The 18,173-nt window shown below is 40.7% G+C and overlaps 2 protein-coding genes and 1 non-coding gene across 5 annotated transcripts in view; 1 reads left to right on the forward strand and 2 right to left on the reverse strand.

The window, feature by feature from the left end:
• cog5 (component of oligomeric golgi complex 5) overlaps window positions 1-16,497 on the reverse strand; it is a 48,277-nt gene extending 31,780 nt beyond the window's left edge. For 2 of the 3 annotated variants that reach the window (XM_070853459.1, XM_070853460.1), the window contains exons 1-6: window positions 16,433-16,497; window positions 16,029-16,168; window positions 15,006-15,063; window positions 14,108-14,162; window positions 12,786-12,855; window positions 11,493-11,613 (exon numbers count right to left, since the gene is read on the reverse strand). In XM_070853459.1, the coding sequence (XP_070709560.1) occupies window positions 11,493-11,613; window positions 12,786-12,855; window positions 14,108-14,162; window positions 15,006-15,063; window positions 16,029-16,168; window positions 16,433-16,478 (490 nt within the window). In that variant the 5' untranslated portion in view covers window positions 16,479-16,497. Of the gene's footprint in view, window positions 1-11,492; window positions 11,614-12,785; window positions 12,856-14,107; window positions 14,163-15,005; window positions 15,167-16,028; window positions 16,169-16,432 lie in introns of those variants that run through there. The other variant, XM_070853461.1, reaches the window with a different exon arrangement.
• Window positions 4,030-7,657, forward strand: LOC139222085 (G-protein coupled receptor 22-like). The gene is made up of 4 exons (XM_070854054.1): window positions 4,030-4,111; window positions 5,029-5,173; window positions 5,490-5,636; window positions 6,158-7,657. Exons 2-4 carry the CDS (start codon window positions 5,051-5,053, stop codon window positions 7,208-7,210), a joined length of 1,323 nt encoding a protein of 440 aa, XP_070710155.1. The 5' UTR covers window positions 4,030-4,111; window positions 5,029-5,050; the 3' UTR covers window positions 7,211-7,657.
• A 1,351-nt stretch (window positions 16,498-17,848) lies between the features above and the next one.
• Window positions 17,849-17,920, reverse strand: trnae-uuc (transfer RNA glutamic acid (anticodon UUC)). Its single transcript has one exon. It is a non-coding gene; the product is annotated as a tRNA-Glu (tRNA).
• Between the last annotated feature and the right edge of the window lie 253 nt (window positions 17,921-18,173).

Raw genomic sequence — 18,173 nt, forward strand, 5'->3', positions numbered from 1 at the left:
GTGGGCACGACGCTACCTTTGAGGATTAAGATTATAAAGCCCTGCAGGGAAGGAAAGCACTCTGGCAGAGCCAAGGATCACTGAAGAATTGTCTTTGTCTAGAGGTAAAGTAACACACGCCACAATCATATACTAACACTGTTATCAGTGTTCTGATAAAAGCAATGTGAACATGTTGCACGAAGGCACTGTAAAACAAGACATTTAGCTGTAGACACACACCGCTTGCTCACATGCTGTTGAGCCAGTGAACCACGGTTTTCCAGCAGTGATTATTTTGAGCGGAGAATAATTAGACAAAATGAGTGGCTGTCAAACATCGGCCTTCACAAGCTAAGCAGAGTTCACTGCCTCCTATAGGGACTCAGCAATCACAAAGTTATCTGACTATAGACGAAAATCATTTGAAATCGTCCTTAGAGTGATATTTCATGTAACTGTAAATACAACTGAAAAGAAAAGATGAACGGGACAAAAAGTGCATTAAGTCATCAAGCCAGTAATTAAGTTAAGTAAGTAGCAATTTTGCATATTTCTACAGTTAAAAATAAGATCATGGAGCCTATCAACTGAAACAGAGCTAAAAGTAATTATTTTAGTGCAGCGTAAAACTTAACATTTTTCCCCACTGACCCACAGATTGGTGTTTTACTGGCCCCTTGTATATTTTCACTGGCCGAATATCCACAAAATTAAAAAAAAGCCTTTTTCCACAATATTGGTGTTTTCCTTCAGTCATATATTACACAAGTATTCAAAATATAAAATTAGGCATGCATTGGATTGTTAATTGAATGTGATGTATGAATGTTTCTCAATATGTTGTGTAAATTTATATTATTTTACTAGATTATTTTATTTCAGTCCTTTTAAAAATGGCATCCTCTCGATCGGCTGTTCCACGGAATATCCGGCAAACTGTACAAAACTGTTTTCCCACCCAGGGGTGCTGTTGCAACTACAAAAGAAGAAAGCCTCTTGTTCTTTTCGTAGCCTTGTAAGTTTCTGTCACTGACATTTTTTTCAAGTAACAAGGTGGGCTATGGGTACATTCCATAATGCCTTATACCTTCCCATTGTGTATTTAAGCTAATTATGATGCATGTGCCCTAAAACCACTGACACCTTCTAAAATACGGTCAGCTCGCGAAGTTAATTAATATGAACTGCATAAACGCTTACTGGTCCCAAGCCATCAGTCAATGGATTGAATTGGACCCTGCAGTATCAGAACAAGAGCAGGTCAAGAAGACAATGTGAGAACTGAGGGCAAATGTTCCTTTACTGTACACTACTCTGCACTTAACAATTACTTTCATTGCACTTAATTATTTTTCAGTTTAAATGATCAATTGTTTAGCCTAAAAAAAAAAAAACATTTTCAAACAGCTTGTTTTTTCTCAACAACTGCACAAAATACAAAGATAATACATTTACAATGATATAAAAGTAGATTGTCGCTTAACAAATGACAAATGATTAACTGATTACAAAAGTAGTTGGTGATTAACTTCTGTTGAATAATCGGCAAATTCTTTCCCTCACTGATTTGACACCTGCTCAGAGCTGGGTATCCCTTTAGAGATACACTTTATGTAACTGCAGCCTGAGGCTCTGGAACCTGGGCGTATCGCCAGAAATTCGTAGGCGTGTTGACAGTAGTAGGTGTTCCATCAGATTGAGTGTGATTGGCTGGTTAGGTTTAGGTACAAGCTTTGTGTGGTTAAGGTTACAGTGAAACCCACGGCTGTCAGTGTGTCCCACACTCCAGGGCCATGTTTTAGCTGCCTTCATCTCCCTTTGTGAATTATCAAGAGTCACGTGGGACTGACTATCTTAATAGTTTGAAAAAAACATACACATCAAAACTGTAAATATTATGGTATATTTCGGCCCTGTGATTGACTGGCAACCAGTCCGGGTTGTACCCCGCCTCTTGCCCAATGTCAGCTGAGGTTGGCTCCAGCTCCAATGCGACCCTTAAGGATACGTGTCGACAATGGATGGATGGATGGATGGATGGTATATTTCATGCTACTACAAATTATGGTTTAATAAAATGATTTAGAGAGCAAAATATGCACTCTGTCTCATTTCAGTATAATTTTTTACCTGCAGCTAACTTTCTATGTTTGAGGACATTTTTTAATATGGCTAAAAATAAACTTTTTCCAGGTCAGAAAACAAGTGGTATAATTCACAGCAAGCAATGCAGCTATATATATAAAAAAAAAAACATATGTAATATTCATATAGGTCATAATGGATTATCACGTTTATATAATGTGTCACATGCTCTGCATTGTTTATTCATACTCTGGTGGGAGGGAAACTTTGAGCTGGCAGTATCTTTGTCAATCTTCAAATAACTGTTACTAAAATAAAAGCAGCTGTAAACAACTGAACCCAGCTAGTACTGATTTAGAAGTCTTGTGAATGTGCTACGTCTGTGCAGTTATCTGAGAAAAGCCAAGACTTCAGTATTGTCTATGGCCATTTGATGCTTTTTTTAAAGAAATATAAATAACTTTCTGCAAAATCGTTCCTTCATTTCTCAAAGGCCAAAGTTCTCAAATTTTAAATGTCGTCCATACACAAGCAGCTTTACAAGAGCACATTGCCAGTAGAAATAGTCTGACATTGGCAAAATGTTGATCTAAATCAGGAACTCTCTCATCTAAGAATAAGTAAACATGACTGTGAATCCAACCAAACATTCAAGTGCCAGCTTTCAGTACTTGACAGCTTACTACTCGTGCCCAGAATCTTTACAAAATTAAAATCCAGCTGAGTCCTGAACTGACTAAGAACTGGTAGAGACAGTATGTGGCCAGTTGTTGTGACAGTCAGTCAGCATATCATCTCATACACTGAGACTGTCTGCAGAGAATCAGTTCACAGTTTTCAGTGCTCATTTGGTGAAGAACACATGACAAGAACCATCAAAGACAAAAAGCAAGGCATCAAAAACTGATTACACACACATTGGACACACACACAGACACAAGCACAAGACATTCATGGGGACTGGTGTCGAGTTAGCAGAGAAAGGGCAAATTACCTGTCAGGGGATGATAAATGAGTTCAGGTGGGGGCATGAGATGTACCATGCAGACTAGGGGAAAAAGATCGGATTTCAATGTGACAGATTTCTTTCTTTCATACTATTCTACTGAATGCATACACCCTTTCCTTTGGCAGGAACAAAGACTGAAGAAGAATGCAAGGGACAGTGATGACAGATGAAGATGATACTGATGGGACATAACATCAACAGCTTCAATCAATCTCTCACTGGTAAACTGCAACAGATAAAGTCGGAGTAGAAAGGCTATGAATGTCCAAGAGGTGAGGGCCCAGTCTCTTTCAGTGGTCTCAAGGATTCTACATGACCTACATCCAATTCTTGGACCTTTGGTGCAACGCTGCCCCCCTTTGGATCACAGGGAGTCCAGAGGAACAACCACAAAAGGTTTTCTATTTCTGTAGGAACCGCCAGTCCATTCTGTCATCTCTATTTTTTTTCTTCACTGTTCTCTGAAATATGAAATCACAAACCTGACATGGTCAGATATAAGATGGTATGAACCATTTCGGGACCTTCACCATCTCCAGAGAGATAAAGAGACCAGTGTGAAAGACGTACAATACCTGAGAAGTGGAGAATAGTGGAGAGAGAAGGATCGGTGAAGCATTGGCATCATTTTCAGGCGGGGATGAGATTGGAGGCAATGGTCCAAGCACAACGGACAATGAAGAGACAGAGATATGCATGAAAGAAAGCATTGATCTTAGTGCATCGCACTGATGTTGCAAACCACATGCCCCCAACAAGGGGCGGGTTTGTGCTGCTTTCTGTGTTTCACAAACACACTATTCCCCTCGTCTGAGTGGAGCCAGTATCCCCAAAGCTAAAGCTCACAGAAGACTCTTCACTGTCTGTCAAATTTCGATATGTTCAAAGAAAGAACATAGCAATTCAAGGGGATGAAATGAAGATTGATTTTGTCAGGAGTCAGAACATGGTGGGATGGTCTGGCATGTTCCACCAAGTTCCTTGTGGCCACTTCGATTGCTGCTGAGCTGGAGAGGACACTACTGGGAGGGAGTGGTGAGCTTAACCCTGATATTACACATGAACTATTTAGTCCAAGCCATACAAGAACCATACTCTAGCATTCTTGCATTTGATTTGTTTAGACTTAATGAGCAAACCAGAACTCTTGATTGGCTTCTTCGTTGGCTAGATTATTCTAACACACCATTGTCCAGACAGTGATAAAAACAAAGGTGAACTCCCATGCCTGTAATTTTGGCTAAAAATGCTGGTATCAATAATGGTACCAGACTTCTTAGTCTACAGTAAAGTAGTGTTTGGTTCCATCTTGGTTGGCATCTCTTAATCCATTTACAAGTGTGTGCAGAATGATTTAAACCATGCCATCTGAGGAACCTTCCTTAATTATAATACTATTTACAATTACTCCACCAATAAACTTATTACGCATTACTGAATTTTGCAATGGAATGACATCTTTAGTCTGTCTCTGTGTGTCAGCCCTGGAGTGACCAGCCCAGGGTGTACCCCACCTCTCACCCAATGTCAGTTGGGATTGGCTCCAGCCCCCCTCTTGACCCTTAAGGATAAATAGTATAGACAATAGATGGATGCATGACGTCCTCAGTCACAAGTCCAGTTATGCAGTTATGTCCTGTATATGGAAACGTGTATATTTTTATATATATCTATATATGTATATCTATATATATATATATATATACACACACACACACACACACACACACACACGTTCCAAATATGTATTGAAATCATTTACAAGCCTCCCTTTCTGCAAGTAAAGGTAAAAATGGTGCTAATTTTGCCTGTGTACAGTACATTCTTTGCTAAAAGCTGCTAGCTTGCTGGTCTGGTGACAAATCAGTGGCTGAAAGAAAATGATCTAGTAGAATTTAGCATGCTCTTAAGATTTATTTAACAGACCTTTCTTCATGAAAACCGCTTTCCAGGCCTCTTCCTCTCATCAGGATAATGCACACATCCCCAGTGCTGATCTCTGCAGCCAATATGATCAACATGACGGTACTTGACATGGCTGACCCTTATGACCTTGACATGACCTCCTCCGAGGCCATCTATCCCATCAGCTTCCAGGTAATGCTACAGCCTCATTCACACATCTCAGATTGCTTTTTCAATTGAATCAATGTGACACAACAGCATGATGTATTTCTGCAAGTAAGCAAATACACAGAGCTCTCTTAAGCATATGGTATTTTCAGTAAACTGGTAAATGCAGTTAATGTGTTGAGAATTTTGCATAATTTTGCATTAAACACATTGTGTATGTGCGAAGACTTCCTGGTTGTATAAAGTATAGATTCAATCTTCCTTATTATTATCACTATGATGCATTATTATGACTGAAATGACACTGAACATCAGACCACCATGATCTTTCTGTTGGTAGGTTTCTCTGACAGGCTTTCTGCTTTTGGAGATAGTTTTGGGCTTGAGCTCCAACCTCACCGTGCTGGTCCTCTACTGTATGAAACAGAACCTCATCAGCTCCGTCTCCAACATCATCACCATGAACTTGCATGTGGTGGATGTGTTGGTGAGTCCTGATCTCTATTATCACTTTTGTGCCAACAGGGACATAACATCAGGTGGTTGAATACTGAGACTTCTGGTGTTACAAATAAATTATCTCTCAGCACTGCTACCATTTGAGCAAATTCACCATTATGCTTGTAAACACTGTCTGTGTCAGCCAGTTGACTGGGTCTGGAAGTTCCTAAAAGTACTATACACAGTAATAGGCGCTAGGGTTGTGAACAATTTGAATCATCAGTTGAAAAAACCCTTAAATCATCTTTTTTTAATCTGTATCATAGACAGAACAATGCAGGTTAATATAATGGCAGACTATAATCTTTTCAGCTTTTATTAACCAAGACTTATCTTAAATTTAGCTAACTACAAAACTAACTGCAATAGACACAAAGAGCAACATACAAGTTATCATCAATACAAAGTACGTGTTCTAGCTTTACCTGGTCCGAAACTAGACCGTCTCAAGATTAGATGCATGTATATGCATTTGGGATTTCACTTGAATTTCTATATTGTTTCCAGGTGTGTGTTTGCTGCATCCCATTGACAGCCGTGGTGGTGTTACTTCCTTTGGAGGCGGAAACCGCCATGATCTGCTGTTTCCATGAGGCCTGCGTCTCCTTTGCAAGTGTAGCTACTGCTGCAAATGTCCTGGCCATCACTGTGGACCGCTATGACATCTCAGTGCGACCAGCGAACCGCGTGCTTACGATGGGCCGAGCTGTAGCCTTGCTGGGATCCATCTGGGCTCTATCCTTTTTCAGTTTCATGGTTCCCTTCATGGAGGTAGGCTTCTTCATCAACTCTGGCTTCGACCTTGTGAACCAGACTGCAGTGGTCACAGTGGCTCATACAAATGAGTACTATACAGAGCTGGGTTTGTACTATCACCTGCTAGCACAGATCCCCATCTTCTTTTTTACAGCTGTGGTAATGCTAGTGACTTACTACAAGATCCTTCAGGCACTTAACATTCGCATTGGAACACGCTTCCAGCACAACCTACCTAAAAAGAAGCAAAAGAGCAAAAACACCATCTCTTTGAGCACTGCAACACAAGCAGAATCAACTGACGCTTCACAGAGCAGCACAGGAGTTAGGGGAGGTGGGAATGCACCTCTGGGCATGCGAGCATCAGTGTCAGTCATTATTGCGCTAAGACGAGCAGTAAAGCGCCATCGGGAGAGACGGGAGAGGCAGAAACGAGTCTTCAGGATGTCTCTTCTCATCATCTCTACATTCCTTCTTTGCTGGACTCCAATAACTGTGCTCAACACCATCATCCTGAGCACTGGGCCCAGTGATTTAACTGTTCGACTCCGCTTGGGCTTCTTAGTGATGGCCTATGGAACCACCATCTTTCACCCACTTCTCTACGCTTTCACTCGGCAGAAGTTCCAAAAGGTTTTGAAAAGCAAGATGAAGAAGAGAGTGGTGTCTGTAGTAGAAGCTGACCCTACGCCAAACAATGTGGTCATCCATAACTCATGGATTGACCCCAGGAGAAACAAGAAGGTCACCTTCGAAGACACCGAAGCCAGGCAAAAATGTCTATGCTCGCAGGATGCAGAGTAATGAGATTAACTCAAATGTATATATGTTAAATATGTACAGGAAATTGGAATTGGTTTCATTCCACTCATAAAAGTGAAGTAACAATGAAGTTTCTCTGGCAGAAAAATCTGTTTTAGATGGAGATGTGAGTATGATGGGGAAATGTATGAGTCTAAACAAGCTAAACAGAAGTGTGTTCATTAACGCTGGAGTGCATAAACCTTGGACAGCTAATTAAATGAATACTGAAATTATGTCTTGAGAAAAGAAGGTGTGCTCCCTGAGTTTCCTTAAATAAAATATCACATGTGAAAAGGGAAAAGGGAAACTACCATATCAAATGTCTCAAACCAAGTGTCATGGGCACACAAATGTTTTGCAGTGTATTGAGGAATGTTGTGGAGTGCTACTGGGTAAATTAAGTCATAACTCTGTATCTAAGCAGCAGTGTGTGTTGCTGTTTGGTTAGCGTAAGATGAGACAAATGTATACATACAGTCATAGATTACCTTGATATTGTTTGTCACCATTTGTAATAAACAACCACATCAGGCACGTCATGTGTCGGTATCCCCTTTACTTGAGATACAAATTTAAATTTACCAATTCAAAAGACCTGTTTTAAGGTGAGCTGCTATGTAGAGGTCCACATGTCTGATACGGACGAATGACAAATGAGAGCATTGGCAGGGTAGGCTTGTGGTTACACACAAAGGCTGTCACTTTTTATTCAACATTTGAACAGCTAATTCAACATGGAAAAAAAATATTCAATTTGTAAAGATCTGTACAAATTATACTTTATTATACTTATACTCTATCACAGTTGTCCTATTAGTAAAGTAAGCCATTTTTCATTAGAAAAAAAACCTAAAAAGCCATCACAATGCAAAACCAATGTGTGGAGGTATTTTGGAATTGACACCATAATTGGCAAAGTTGTGGATAGTGCTAAGACTGTTTGCTGACTTTGTAAGATGCAACTGCCTTGGAGCATTGTTATCATGACAGTTAACGTGAAGTCACCTGTCAATCAATCAAATGAGGCAGCAAAGGCACTGCGCATGAATGGTTGGCAATTTGGTTTAGGATTAGGCTAAAGGGGATGCATTCAGATTAAGTCTAATGGTTTTTCTCATTAGATCAAACTTGTTTATTTATTTTTAATTATTATTAAAGTGACAGCCCTGTTAGGGTCTGAACCAGAATGTCAAAGGTTTGATCTGCAATTTCATAACATTCATAGGTCATTAAATCCACACATTCCCACTCCATGTTGAGGATCACCATCAGTTAAATGCCTTGAATGTCAATGAAAATGACTTTATCCTCAGTGTAATGTATTTGTTTGAAGGAGGTATTTCAAAGATTTTGGATAACCCTAAACAAATCCAGCAAAATAATTATATATTATATTATTATATTATTAATTAGAAATAAAGAATTTGTGTACATTTTGATCACAACTAATGGTCTTCAGGACATCTAGACCAAATTTACATAGAATCAAATAAAGGAAATGTAACACTTTGCTGTTACTGCAAAAACTCTTTCCATCTAGTGCCATCATTAGATTCACAATCTCAGGTTGTCTAATATTTTGGTCTATGACCAAAGTGTTTACCGTGTAAACTTAGGGGGGCATGAATGTGTGTACTAAATTTCATGACAAGAGTTGTTGAGACATTTCTCAAGAATGGTTAAAAACAGCCCCAGACCCAAAGTACACATGTGGACATCATTTTGTGTCTATGTAGTATTGTGGATTTCTCAGTTGGGAAAAGGAAATAGCAGTGAAATTAAACTGTTCTTCAGATGACTCTCTTTAAACCCTACTGAAGTGATTCCAGGACCCCACAGTGTGAACCATAACAAAACATAAAGTAGCTAAGTCCACTTGAGAAATGGTTGGAATTGTTGGACCACAACCGAATGGCACAGCAGAGACTAGAAGCGGACACTGTATCACCTATGAGAGTTTGTGGCTGTGCTGGAGAACACTGAGCGTGTGTGTGTGTGTGTGTGTGTGTGTGTGGTATGAGAGGTGGCCACAGGCTCGCAGTCCTCTCAAAGCACTTGTCCTTGTGAAGCCGCTGTGTCACGCTTAATGCCGTATGATAACTAAGGGTAGTATGGCAGATTGCTAACTGGTGGTGACATGCACTGCATCAATATCACTTTTCTTCTTCTGACATGAGAGGGTCACACAGTCCTCTGAACCTATGCAGACGTTATCAGATAACACCACCTCTGACTAAGAGAATGAAACCAAATCTAAACGAGCTAAAATGGTACCTGGGGTTGAAATGGGTATTAATGTTATGACCTCATTGTAAACCTCATCTGAGGGGCAAGACAGCAGCCTCAGGGTTCCCACGAAATGGCATCATTATCTGCTTGATGTGATGTATTGCCAAGTTGGGACAGGGTATTATACGTGGCATGGATGGCATGGTGATATATCAATCAGGTGACAGATTAAGTTACTGCATATAAGGAAACCGGAAACAGCCTCAGGCATCACCCTGACGAAGGCAAGATAGCTGAAAAATATCAAAGTATGCCAAAGACAGCTCTTTCTAATTCAGTGTTATATAAATCGCTTTAGGTAAATTACTCTACTGTTCTTAACAGTTAGTTTAAAGTAATCTTATGAGCGCACCATCCTTGCATTAACATGTCAACGCTTGGGTCTGCAGTGCCTCTCCACTCCGCATGTTAAAACTTTAATGATGGTGAGCAACAATGACTTGAACAAGGCAGAGAGACAAAAAAAAAAAAAAAAAAGAGTAAATGCATTAAAAGAAAGTATAAAATAGCATCATTAAAGCCCACTAGTAACATGACACAGCACCAAGAGGCCGGCAGCCATCAGTAATCAGGGAAAGGTATTTCAATAAACGGAGGATTTGAGGAAGGATTTTAGACCCAATACTATCTGAAAGACTATTCCAGAGTTTCAGCACAAGCACAGCAAAAGCTCAAAAAGTGTTCCATCACGGATATATTAATAGCCCTTTTAAATGTGAACAAAGAAGTCACAAAGAAGCCAAAATTAGGGTGAGGAACCGGGTCTGGAAACAGAGCTTTGTACACTTTCATGGTAGAATTCAGGCTAGCTGCTTGACAAGTAAACAAACAGGGCATTAAATAATCAAGGTAAATTGAGAGAAAAGCACATGTGCCTGTGCCTGGTAAAAACTTCTCCGCTTTTCAAGATATTCCAAAACTGGTAAAAGTCTGACTTCTCTAATGATCTTTTTGTATGTTTATGTTCGAGTCTTGTTGAAGTTCTGGATAGTGTTGAATCTGTCCAGCCATCCCTGAGCAGGACGCTGTGCACCCCACAGCGGACACAGCGGGCCCCATGCTCTGATTTAAAAAAAGGTCAACAGCCCCGTTGTCACCTACGCTGCTGTATGATATCCTCCTCTTGTGATCCTATGCACTACAGCTTATGCACACCATAGCCTTCCATTGCTCAAATACATCGTCTGCAGCAAATTGACACCAGCTGGAAAGTTAAAAGCATTCAGTGTTTTTGAAAGTTCTGTATGACAGTGTGTGCCACTTGGGACAACACAGGTTATCGATGGCCGCAAGTTTATTTTGTGTATATGTATGGAAGCATATGTTGTTTTCTACACTTGTAAAATGTGGCTCGGTGGAGGGATGGGCCATGATTATTAAATATTCTAATAGTCGTTAAATTCTAAGAGATTTAAAAAAAAAAAAAAAAGGAGCATTGATAAGGGGTGTTCAGATGAGTCCAGGTCTCTGATTTTTCATTTCTTAGGCAGTCCCATTTCACTTAGGTGATGCTCAAAGACGCTGCACAGCATCATCTGCTTCCCTCCGTCCACACAACATTCACAACAAGGCGGCCACGCCCCCTTAAAACACAGTAAGTGTGGACCCTTTCACACCACTGGCACAGCTTGCTATGCATCATCTTTGTTAGCAGAGTATCTAAACAACGTAGAGAAGTTTGAACAAGCTAATACCAGCTGGCAGCGGTGGCAGCGGGGAAGGGAGAAGGGATATTCAAATAGTCTTTGAATACTTCAGTGACTATCGAATAGTATATTTTACTACATACACATCCCTCAGATCCCACATTGTGTACTCTCTTTTAAATACCTTTTGCTACTGGGTGAAATGTGTGTTTCAGCATTAAATATTACATCTGAGTAATAAGCCTTTGTAAGGGTGTGCAGTGGTGTGAAAAGAACACACCTACGAGCACTACTTACTGGGAGGCTCCAGCAACAGTTGTTAAACAGTGGAACACACATGCTCTTACCTAGTTCATTGAGGCTCTGAGCCGCCTTGGTGATTTCCCTGCTGCCCCCCTGTAGCTGACCCTGGAGCCTCTTGCTCAGGTACAAGATACGAATGATCCTCCGCAGCAGGTCACAGGCAACCTGAAGCAGAAAGAGGGAGGATGCAAGATGGTGAGGTATGCAGTTCACACTTTAACCCAAGCATCCAGGGCCTAAGCAGTAACTGAAGTGTGACACACTGCTGTCGTGTGCGCGGGTGAGAGGGTGAAGCCACTGTGCGTGGTGATCTGAAGCAAAAATTCTAATTATGATTTTAAAAAGTTCCAAGACACTCGTTTGTGATTCCTGCCCAATAATAAAAGTAGAAGACAAAAGCTGTAAGAATTTAATGTCCAAATTGAATACAAACATTGAAAAACACAAATTATACTTACATCATCATTATTATCATCATTATAATTATTACAGCCAAGCGATGTTGTTGGTCTGTAAAGCTTGCTTTCAAAGCCAGGACAGGAAAAAAAAAAAGAATGGTTGCTATACCAACTCGTATGGTAACCATGGAGTTACTCGTGCTTTTTAACTAAAGTATGTATGAGTGTGTGCGAGGAAATGTTCACATAAAACAGAGAAGTAAAGAAGAATCTCGTATCAAGTACTTTGTAGGTGACATCACTCACTCTGGGGATCAACAAAGATGGAAAGCAACAGTGTATAGTTAAATGCGTGACAGGATGTAGTTGAATTATTATTATTATTTTTTTTTTTTAAATAAAAGGGGCTAAGATGCTATTGGCCAGATATCTCCAAAGTGTGCTCCACGTTAATAATCTGAGGTTGGGAAATAAGAAAGGCAGAAGCCTTGGATTCTCTAGTGACTGGTCAGGTGCTGTCTGAGTCACATCCAACTCATACTGAAGACTCAGACCACACACACACACACACAGACACACACAGACACACACGAGAGACCTCAGAATCACACTGACCTTTTTTACAGCCGTGTTCCATCAATATTTAATTATGACTTTCCCTCTGCTGTACAAACAGGAGAACCACGGCCCAGTGTCCTTACTGAGCTGCAAACACATGCGCTTGCTTGGTTGTTCATGCACAGCAACGTGGAGCTCTGTGCACCACAAATCACTTGCCTACATGTAAACAAATCCTGAACCTCTCTCCTACACGGAGTCAACTTCTCTCTGGGTTTTGGGGAGCGTCAAATCAAAATCTATTTCTGCCGTCTCAAAGCACAGACTGATTGGTTCAAACACAGCCTCAAAAACTGAATAGAATACCACTTTCATCATTACCTGCAGTCTGGCAAGCTGGGTGATCCTGGCCACAATCTTGTTGTATGGGTCAACAATCTTTGTCCGTATCCTGGGAAGACAAGAATAGTTTTACACTGCAGACACCTGGGGCTTCTCCTGAGCTTCTAAGACTGTTTCAAGTCTTTGGCTCATGATTCTTCCCCGTTTTTCCACTGTTTTACGTACATGAATACACATATGAACCATTAAAAAGGGAAAGGACCATATCATTTTGGGCTGTTCTGCAAGTACGTAAAAATAATAAAATATTTTCATTTATATCGCAGTTTGACAAAAACTGAACTATTTGAAAAAGATAGTCTTGGAGCTCTAGCCGCAAAGGCTCCGACACCTTTGTGGCTGAGGCTGGATCTTGAAACACTGAGAGGAGAAGCATCAGAGAATCTCAGGGACATGAAGGCAGGTCAGGAATAGAACTTCATGGCTTTAAATGTAATCAGCAAGATATTGTAATCAATTTGAAGAGCACCATATAGCCAGTGCGGGGGTGCCAGGATTGCTGAAATATGCTGTTTGTTAGTTCCAGTGATATCCCTGGAGGCTGAGGCTCTTAGAGATGTCAGAGAACAGGGAGCTAGAACAGTCCAGTCGACAAGCGATGAAGGTGTTAATAACACTTCCCAGATCTTTGGCGGAGAGGAACAATGTGGGCTTCACAGAAAGAGACAGTGTGTCAAAAGAATTTTAGAACAGGATATTTGCACTTCTGGTGTCTATGTCTTATTAGAGCTGCAACAATTAATTGATTGATTAGTTAGTGTCACTACTGGTAGCATGAGGTGATGACAGACCAAAAAGGTGAGGAATCTTTAGGGCATACAGTCTTTTTCTACAATTCAAGTACTAGTATCATTCATTTGTATTCCGGAAATCCTAAAGGCTCAGTGAGCTTACTGCTGTGAGTGATGGGAACCTACACGAACACATTATTTTCTGGCAAAGTTGGAACAATTTTTTGTTATTTCCCCAAGACAGATTTGTGCATTTGTGTGAGCTCTTCCCACCGATTTGACGTAGGCAGGGTTCAGCCGGACGAAAGGTCATGTCATCAGAAAGCATCAGAGTTCTTGAGGTTTAAACTATATAATTAAGCATGTCTTTCTCAAAGCTTTAATTGTGATTGTTACTAATGTGATCATGCATATCTGATTGTTTTTTGAAACACAGTTTTCAGCGGCTTTCAAATCAAATAAACAATCACGGAATTATTTCAAGGCCCAGAAAAGAAAAACCAGACAGTGGTTGTAAATATGTGTGAATGCACGGCCAATCGTATGTGAGTAAATGTTGATAATAAGTACCTGTCAACAGCTGCCTGTAGAGCACTGATCCTGGTCTGCATCATCTGAAGGACCCCTGAAAACAACACCATCAACAACAAAATCATTTCCTTTCTTTACATTCCGACACTGATTCTAAGTGCTACTTTGTTAGCAGACTTCAGCGGAGGAATACTGGCTCTCTCTTGTGGTGAAAGCCAAGAATTACAATAGTTGAGGTGGTAGAGTTTGAAAATCAGGTTGCAGCTCTTGCAGATAATTCTGAAACATTATTCAGTTATCATTGCTTTGCGATACTGTTGAAAAATCAGGCTGATTTAAAAAGTCCTGCCATATGCATTCATACGCTGGTGGAAAGGTCTAAGGTCTTATCTATTTGACAGTTAACATTATTGTACTGATGACATGGACATGTCGATCAAACCCCTGCGACCAACAATTACAAAATGTAGTAAATGGCACGAAAGGATGATGTCAGTGACAACGTGGTATTAACTTCCATTAACCAGGCTGCAAAACACTTGTAATGTTAGATTCAGACAGACTGCTCAGTGTCATCTGTGTTTTCAGCACCATTACCATCCATTCATCCATTATCTATACACAGAACATTGATGCACTGGTTTTCAACAGCCAAATCTCACATTAGGGTTTTATTGCATCCCTGAACACACTTACAAGGACAGTTTTCAAAATGCTCACTGCTCACACTTGCTTCATAATGCTTAAATAATACAACTTGAATAAAGGTGACCAAAGGCTGACTATAATGGATTACAGATCTGCAAATGATTCGCATAGTTTACTGAAGTGAAGTGAGACCAACGGCAGCAACGATGTGTTGCCATGAAGCTGTTCACGCGAATGTTGTTCTTGACGTTATAATGGTGGCGTACTGTATGCAAATGTGGCTCTTTACCTTCAAGAGATTCGATCCCAGTCGCCTGAGACAGCAGGTCTTCATGTCTGGCCACAACCTGGAAGGGAAGAATTACACATACAGCTTGGGCTCCTTGTGGTTACCACTGTGTTCCCTTTGTGCCCTGATTTTCAGCAAGCTTTTACATGTCTGCTTCATTTCTATTGTGAAAGGAAACACAGTAAACAGAAATGTTGCCTGAATCAGTCTAAAAAAAAAACATTGCACATTACATTTGTGACAGGATAATTAGAGGATATAGCTGTCCTTGTCCGTCGGTCTAAAGAACCTGGGTAAGAGTAGACAATCGAATCAGTGATTCCCTATGTGGGTGGCAAGGAGGAAGCTAGAAGGAAACTACGTGCACCATGCTGTACTGTGTCTGGCTAGGTGTTTCCTGCAGACGATAGGGAAAGGTCACCAGGGAGGATACTTTGTTTACAGGTGCGGCTACTGGATGAAAGGTCGTGATGCCAAGAGGCTGGGACCAGCCTGTGCACCAACGAAGGGAGGGCCAAGTCTAACCACGACCAATCAAAACTAATTGTATTCTTGCTGGAATGTATATACTGTTACTACATACGTGTTTCGGGGCTCATTCTGGGACCTGTTGGCTACAGACTGACAGCTTGCTGACTTTTCCAAGGTCATATTATCTGCACTGATGTCACAGCAGATGAAAACACGACTGTGCACCGTTTGATATGAAGCTCTGAGTCATTTTGTCATCTATACTAAAAGTTAAGCGAGTGCGTTTACATGCAACCTAGTATCCTCTTTGTGATGGGGGTTTTGGAGTATCCTAGTCATATTTTTGTGCATGTGAACAGCTTAACCTCTGGGGTAAGACCTTATCCTGGTTTTGAGAAAGCTGGATATTCAATCTAATCCAGCAGAAGCCTGGATACTGTGTCATGTAACCACCGTATGCAGGTTTGTGAACCACCTTATAGTAACCAAGATGGCTAGAGATTAAGAAAACTACTCAAAGGCAGGACACTAATGTGAGTGTGGTGCTGGTACCTGACTGTGCAGCTCTTTGTCCAGCTGACTGATGCCCTGGGCCAGCCTGGCCAGCTGCTCAGCAATGACAGCATGGTGAATAGCCTGAGCGGTGTACGTCTTCACATCGAAGTCCTCGGCCAGGAAGTCAGTGTAGCACTCTGCAAACACAGCAGCTCAAACCGTTCAGTACACTCACAATTGGAACAGTTAGTTCTGTTCAAAAAGGACCAGGCTGGGGCTATTGAAGTTAGTGACAAACACGTCACAATAAATAGTGGGGGGAAGTGGTCGTGCAGTATCTAGCTGTGGATATTAGGCAAAAGTGTTGAGAACATGTTTAAGAACTATCGACGAACACATTAAAATACGGTGTACGCCGCCGCCGTTCATAAATGCTTTTTTTTCCTTTTTTCTTTTATTACCGTCTTTCAGGAGTGAATTCGTGGAAGCTTCTCTGCCGTCCTCCATGTTGGTACTTCCGTGTGTGACGTCTAAGCCGAGTGACGTTGCACGAGCCTTAAAGGGCTACAGACGCTGAAGCTAACAATACAACAATAGTAATAATAGTTTTATTGGTCCCTCAATTCTATATTTGATAAAGTGGAGAAAAGAAGTTAAGAGCAAAAATATTTATTTTAAGAGGAAGAGTACTATTTCCGCACAAAGATATGCATGGCAATTATTTTCAGTTTGATTTGTAAGGATAAGACCTTTTGTTAAGAATTATCCAGAAAGGGCTTCATTCTCTTTTGATTGTATAGCTCTTTATCTGTGTGGGATGTTTGTGGCAAAGTACATTTTCTCCGTAAGGTATTAAGTGCATCTTAATCCAAAAGGAAATGCTAAAGATTTGCAAAATAATCAACAAAATATACAAATTAAAACATTTGGTGGAGTCAGGAAGATAGAATGCTGACTTGAGGGGAGCGTGCATGTTATCTAGGACACATGTCCCTGCAGCATGTTGCATGAAAAAGACATTCTAACAGTGTGTTAACGTTTGTTCCCCTACAGGAGCATCAGTGGTCCAGCAGCTGCACTTGCCACGGAACTGTATTTTTCTTCGTTTTGTTTCTTGGTGTTTTCTCTCTGTCTACTCCGCCCTGTCAAGTGAGCCAGGACTTGACAAAAAGATATGGTATTGCCCTGGGGGTGAACTAGTTTTTTTTTCTTTGTTTTGTTTATTAATGAGCTTGCTTCCCCACCAGTACGAACACTAGCTTACACAGGTTGAGTCCAAGCAGACAGTCAGGGCAGGTTTATGGTGTGTTGTAGTTGCTATGTGTTTGCAGTGAGAAGAGACACTTGTTAACTTGGAGTATGTTAACCTGACCAGCAGTGGGTGCAACATGTTGATCAAACATAAATTTTTGTATATGATTAAAGTCCTATCATTTAACCAAAATCATGTTTAAAGGACCTCTCTGATAATCATGTCATTCATCTTATTTTAATAAGCTCTTCTTTGTCACAGCCAATGTAATCTGCCTTGATGACAAATCAAACAGTTTCTTTGGAAAATGATTAATGTATTGTCATGGACAATAAACTATCAACAACACCTGACAGACATCAGTCTGTACATACTGGCTAAATCACAATGTGGATTCCTGAAGTGAGTCAGTGACCTAATTATCTACAGGGCTCAAACTGTGGGTGAATACAAAGAAACTTGGGCTTCATGTAGCTTCTTTTTGACAGCTCTTTCTATTTCTCTGAAAGCATTAATCAATCTACGTTCTCCTCACAATCCTTTTCAAGCCAAGTAGTGTCAGTTCAGGAAGGGGACTGAAACCATGGGAGATAGGCCTCTCATAGCTAAGAGAGCTAAAGCCACATTCCCTGACCGGGAATCGAACCCGGGCCGCGGCGGTGAAAGCGCCAAATCCTAGCCACTAGACCATCAGGGAGGAGCTGATGTGCTTCCTGAGGACGCTAAAGTGAATGAAAAATGATCACCCTCCCTAAAGCTTGGCTTCCTTGTTTGTTTCACCTTAATAAATTCTTCTTTGCCACAAGCAATTTAATGTGCTTTGATGACAAATTATACAGTCTTTTGAAAATAGTAAAACATATTGTCACAGACTTTTGGACAAACCGTCAGTGGCACTCAATGGATGCGATAATTCAGAGATTTGGGCTGCTTGCAGTTCTTGTAGAGAG

Source organism: Pempheris klunzingeri, chromosome 22, assembly GCF_042242105.1.
Source record: "Pempheris klunzingeri isolate RE-2024b chromosome 22, fPemKlu1.hap1, whole genome shotgun sequence".
Taxonomy (NCBI): Eukaryota; Metazoa; Chordata; class Actinopteri; order Acropomatiformes; family Pempheridae; genus Pempheris; species Pempheris klunzingeri.

Bases quoted from the DNA above. Each gene is read 5' to 3' on its own strand.
- LOC139222085 (XM_070854054.1), top strand. From the start codon at position 5,051: ATGCACACATCCCCAGTGCTGATCTCTGCAGCCAATATGATCAACATG. The intron at 5,174-5,489 runs GTAATGCTACAG...TTCTGTTGGTAG, and splicing joins TCTATCCCATCAGCTTCCAG to GTTTCTCTGACAGGCTTTCT. The intron at 5,637-6,157 runs GTGAGTCCTGAT...TATTGTTTCCAG, and splicing joins TGCATGTGGTGGATGTGTTG to GTGTGTGTTTGCTGCATCCC.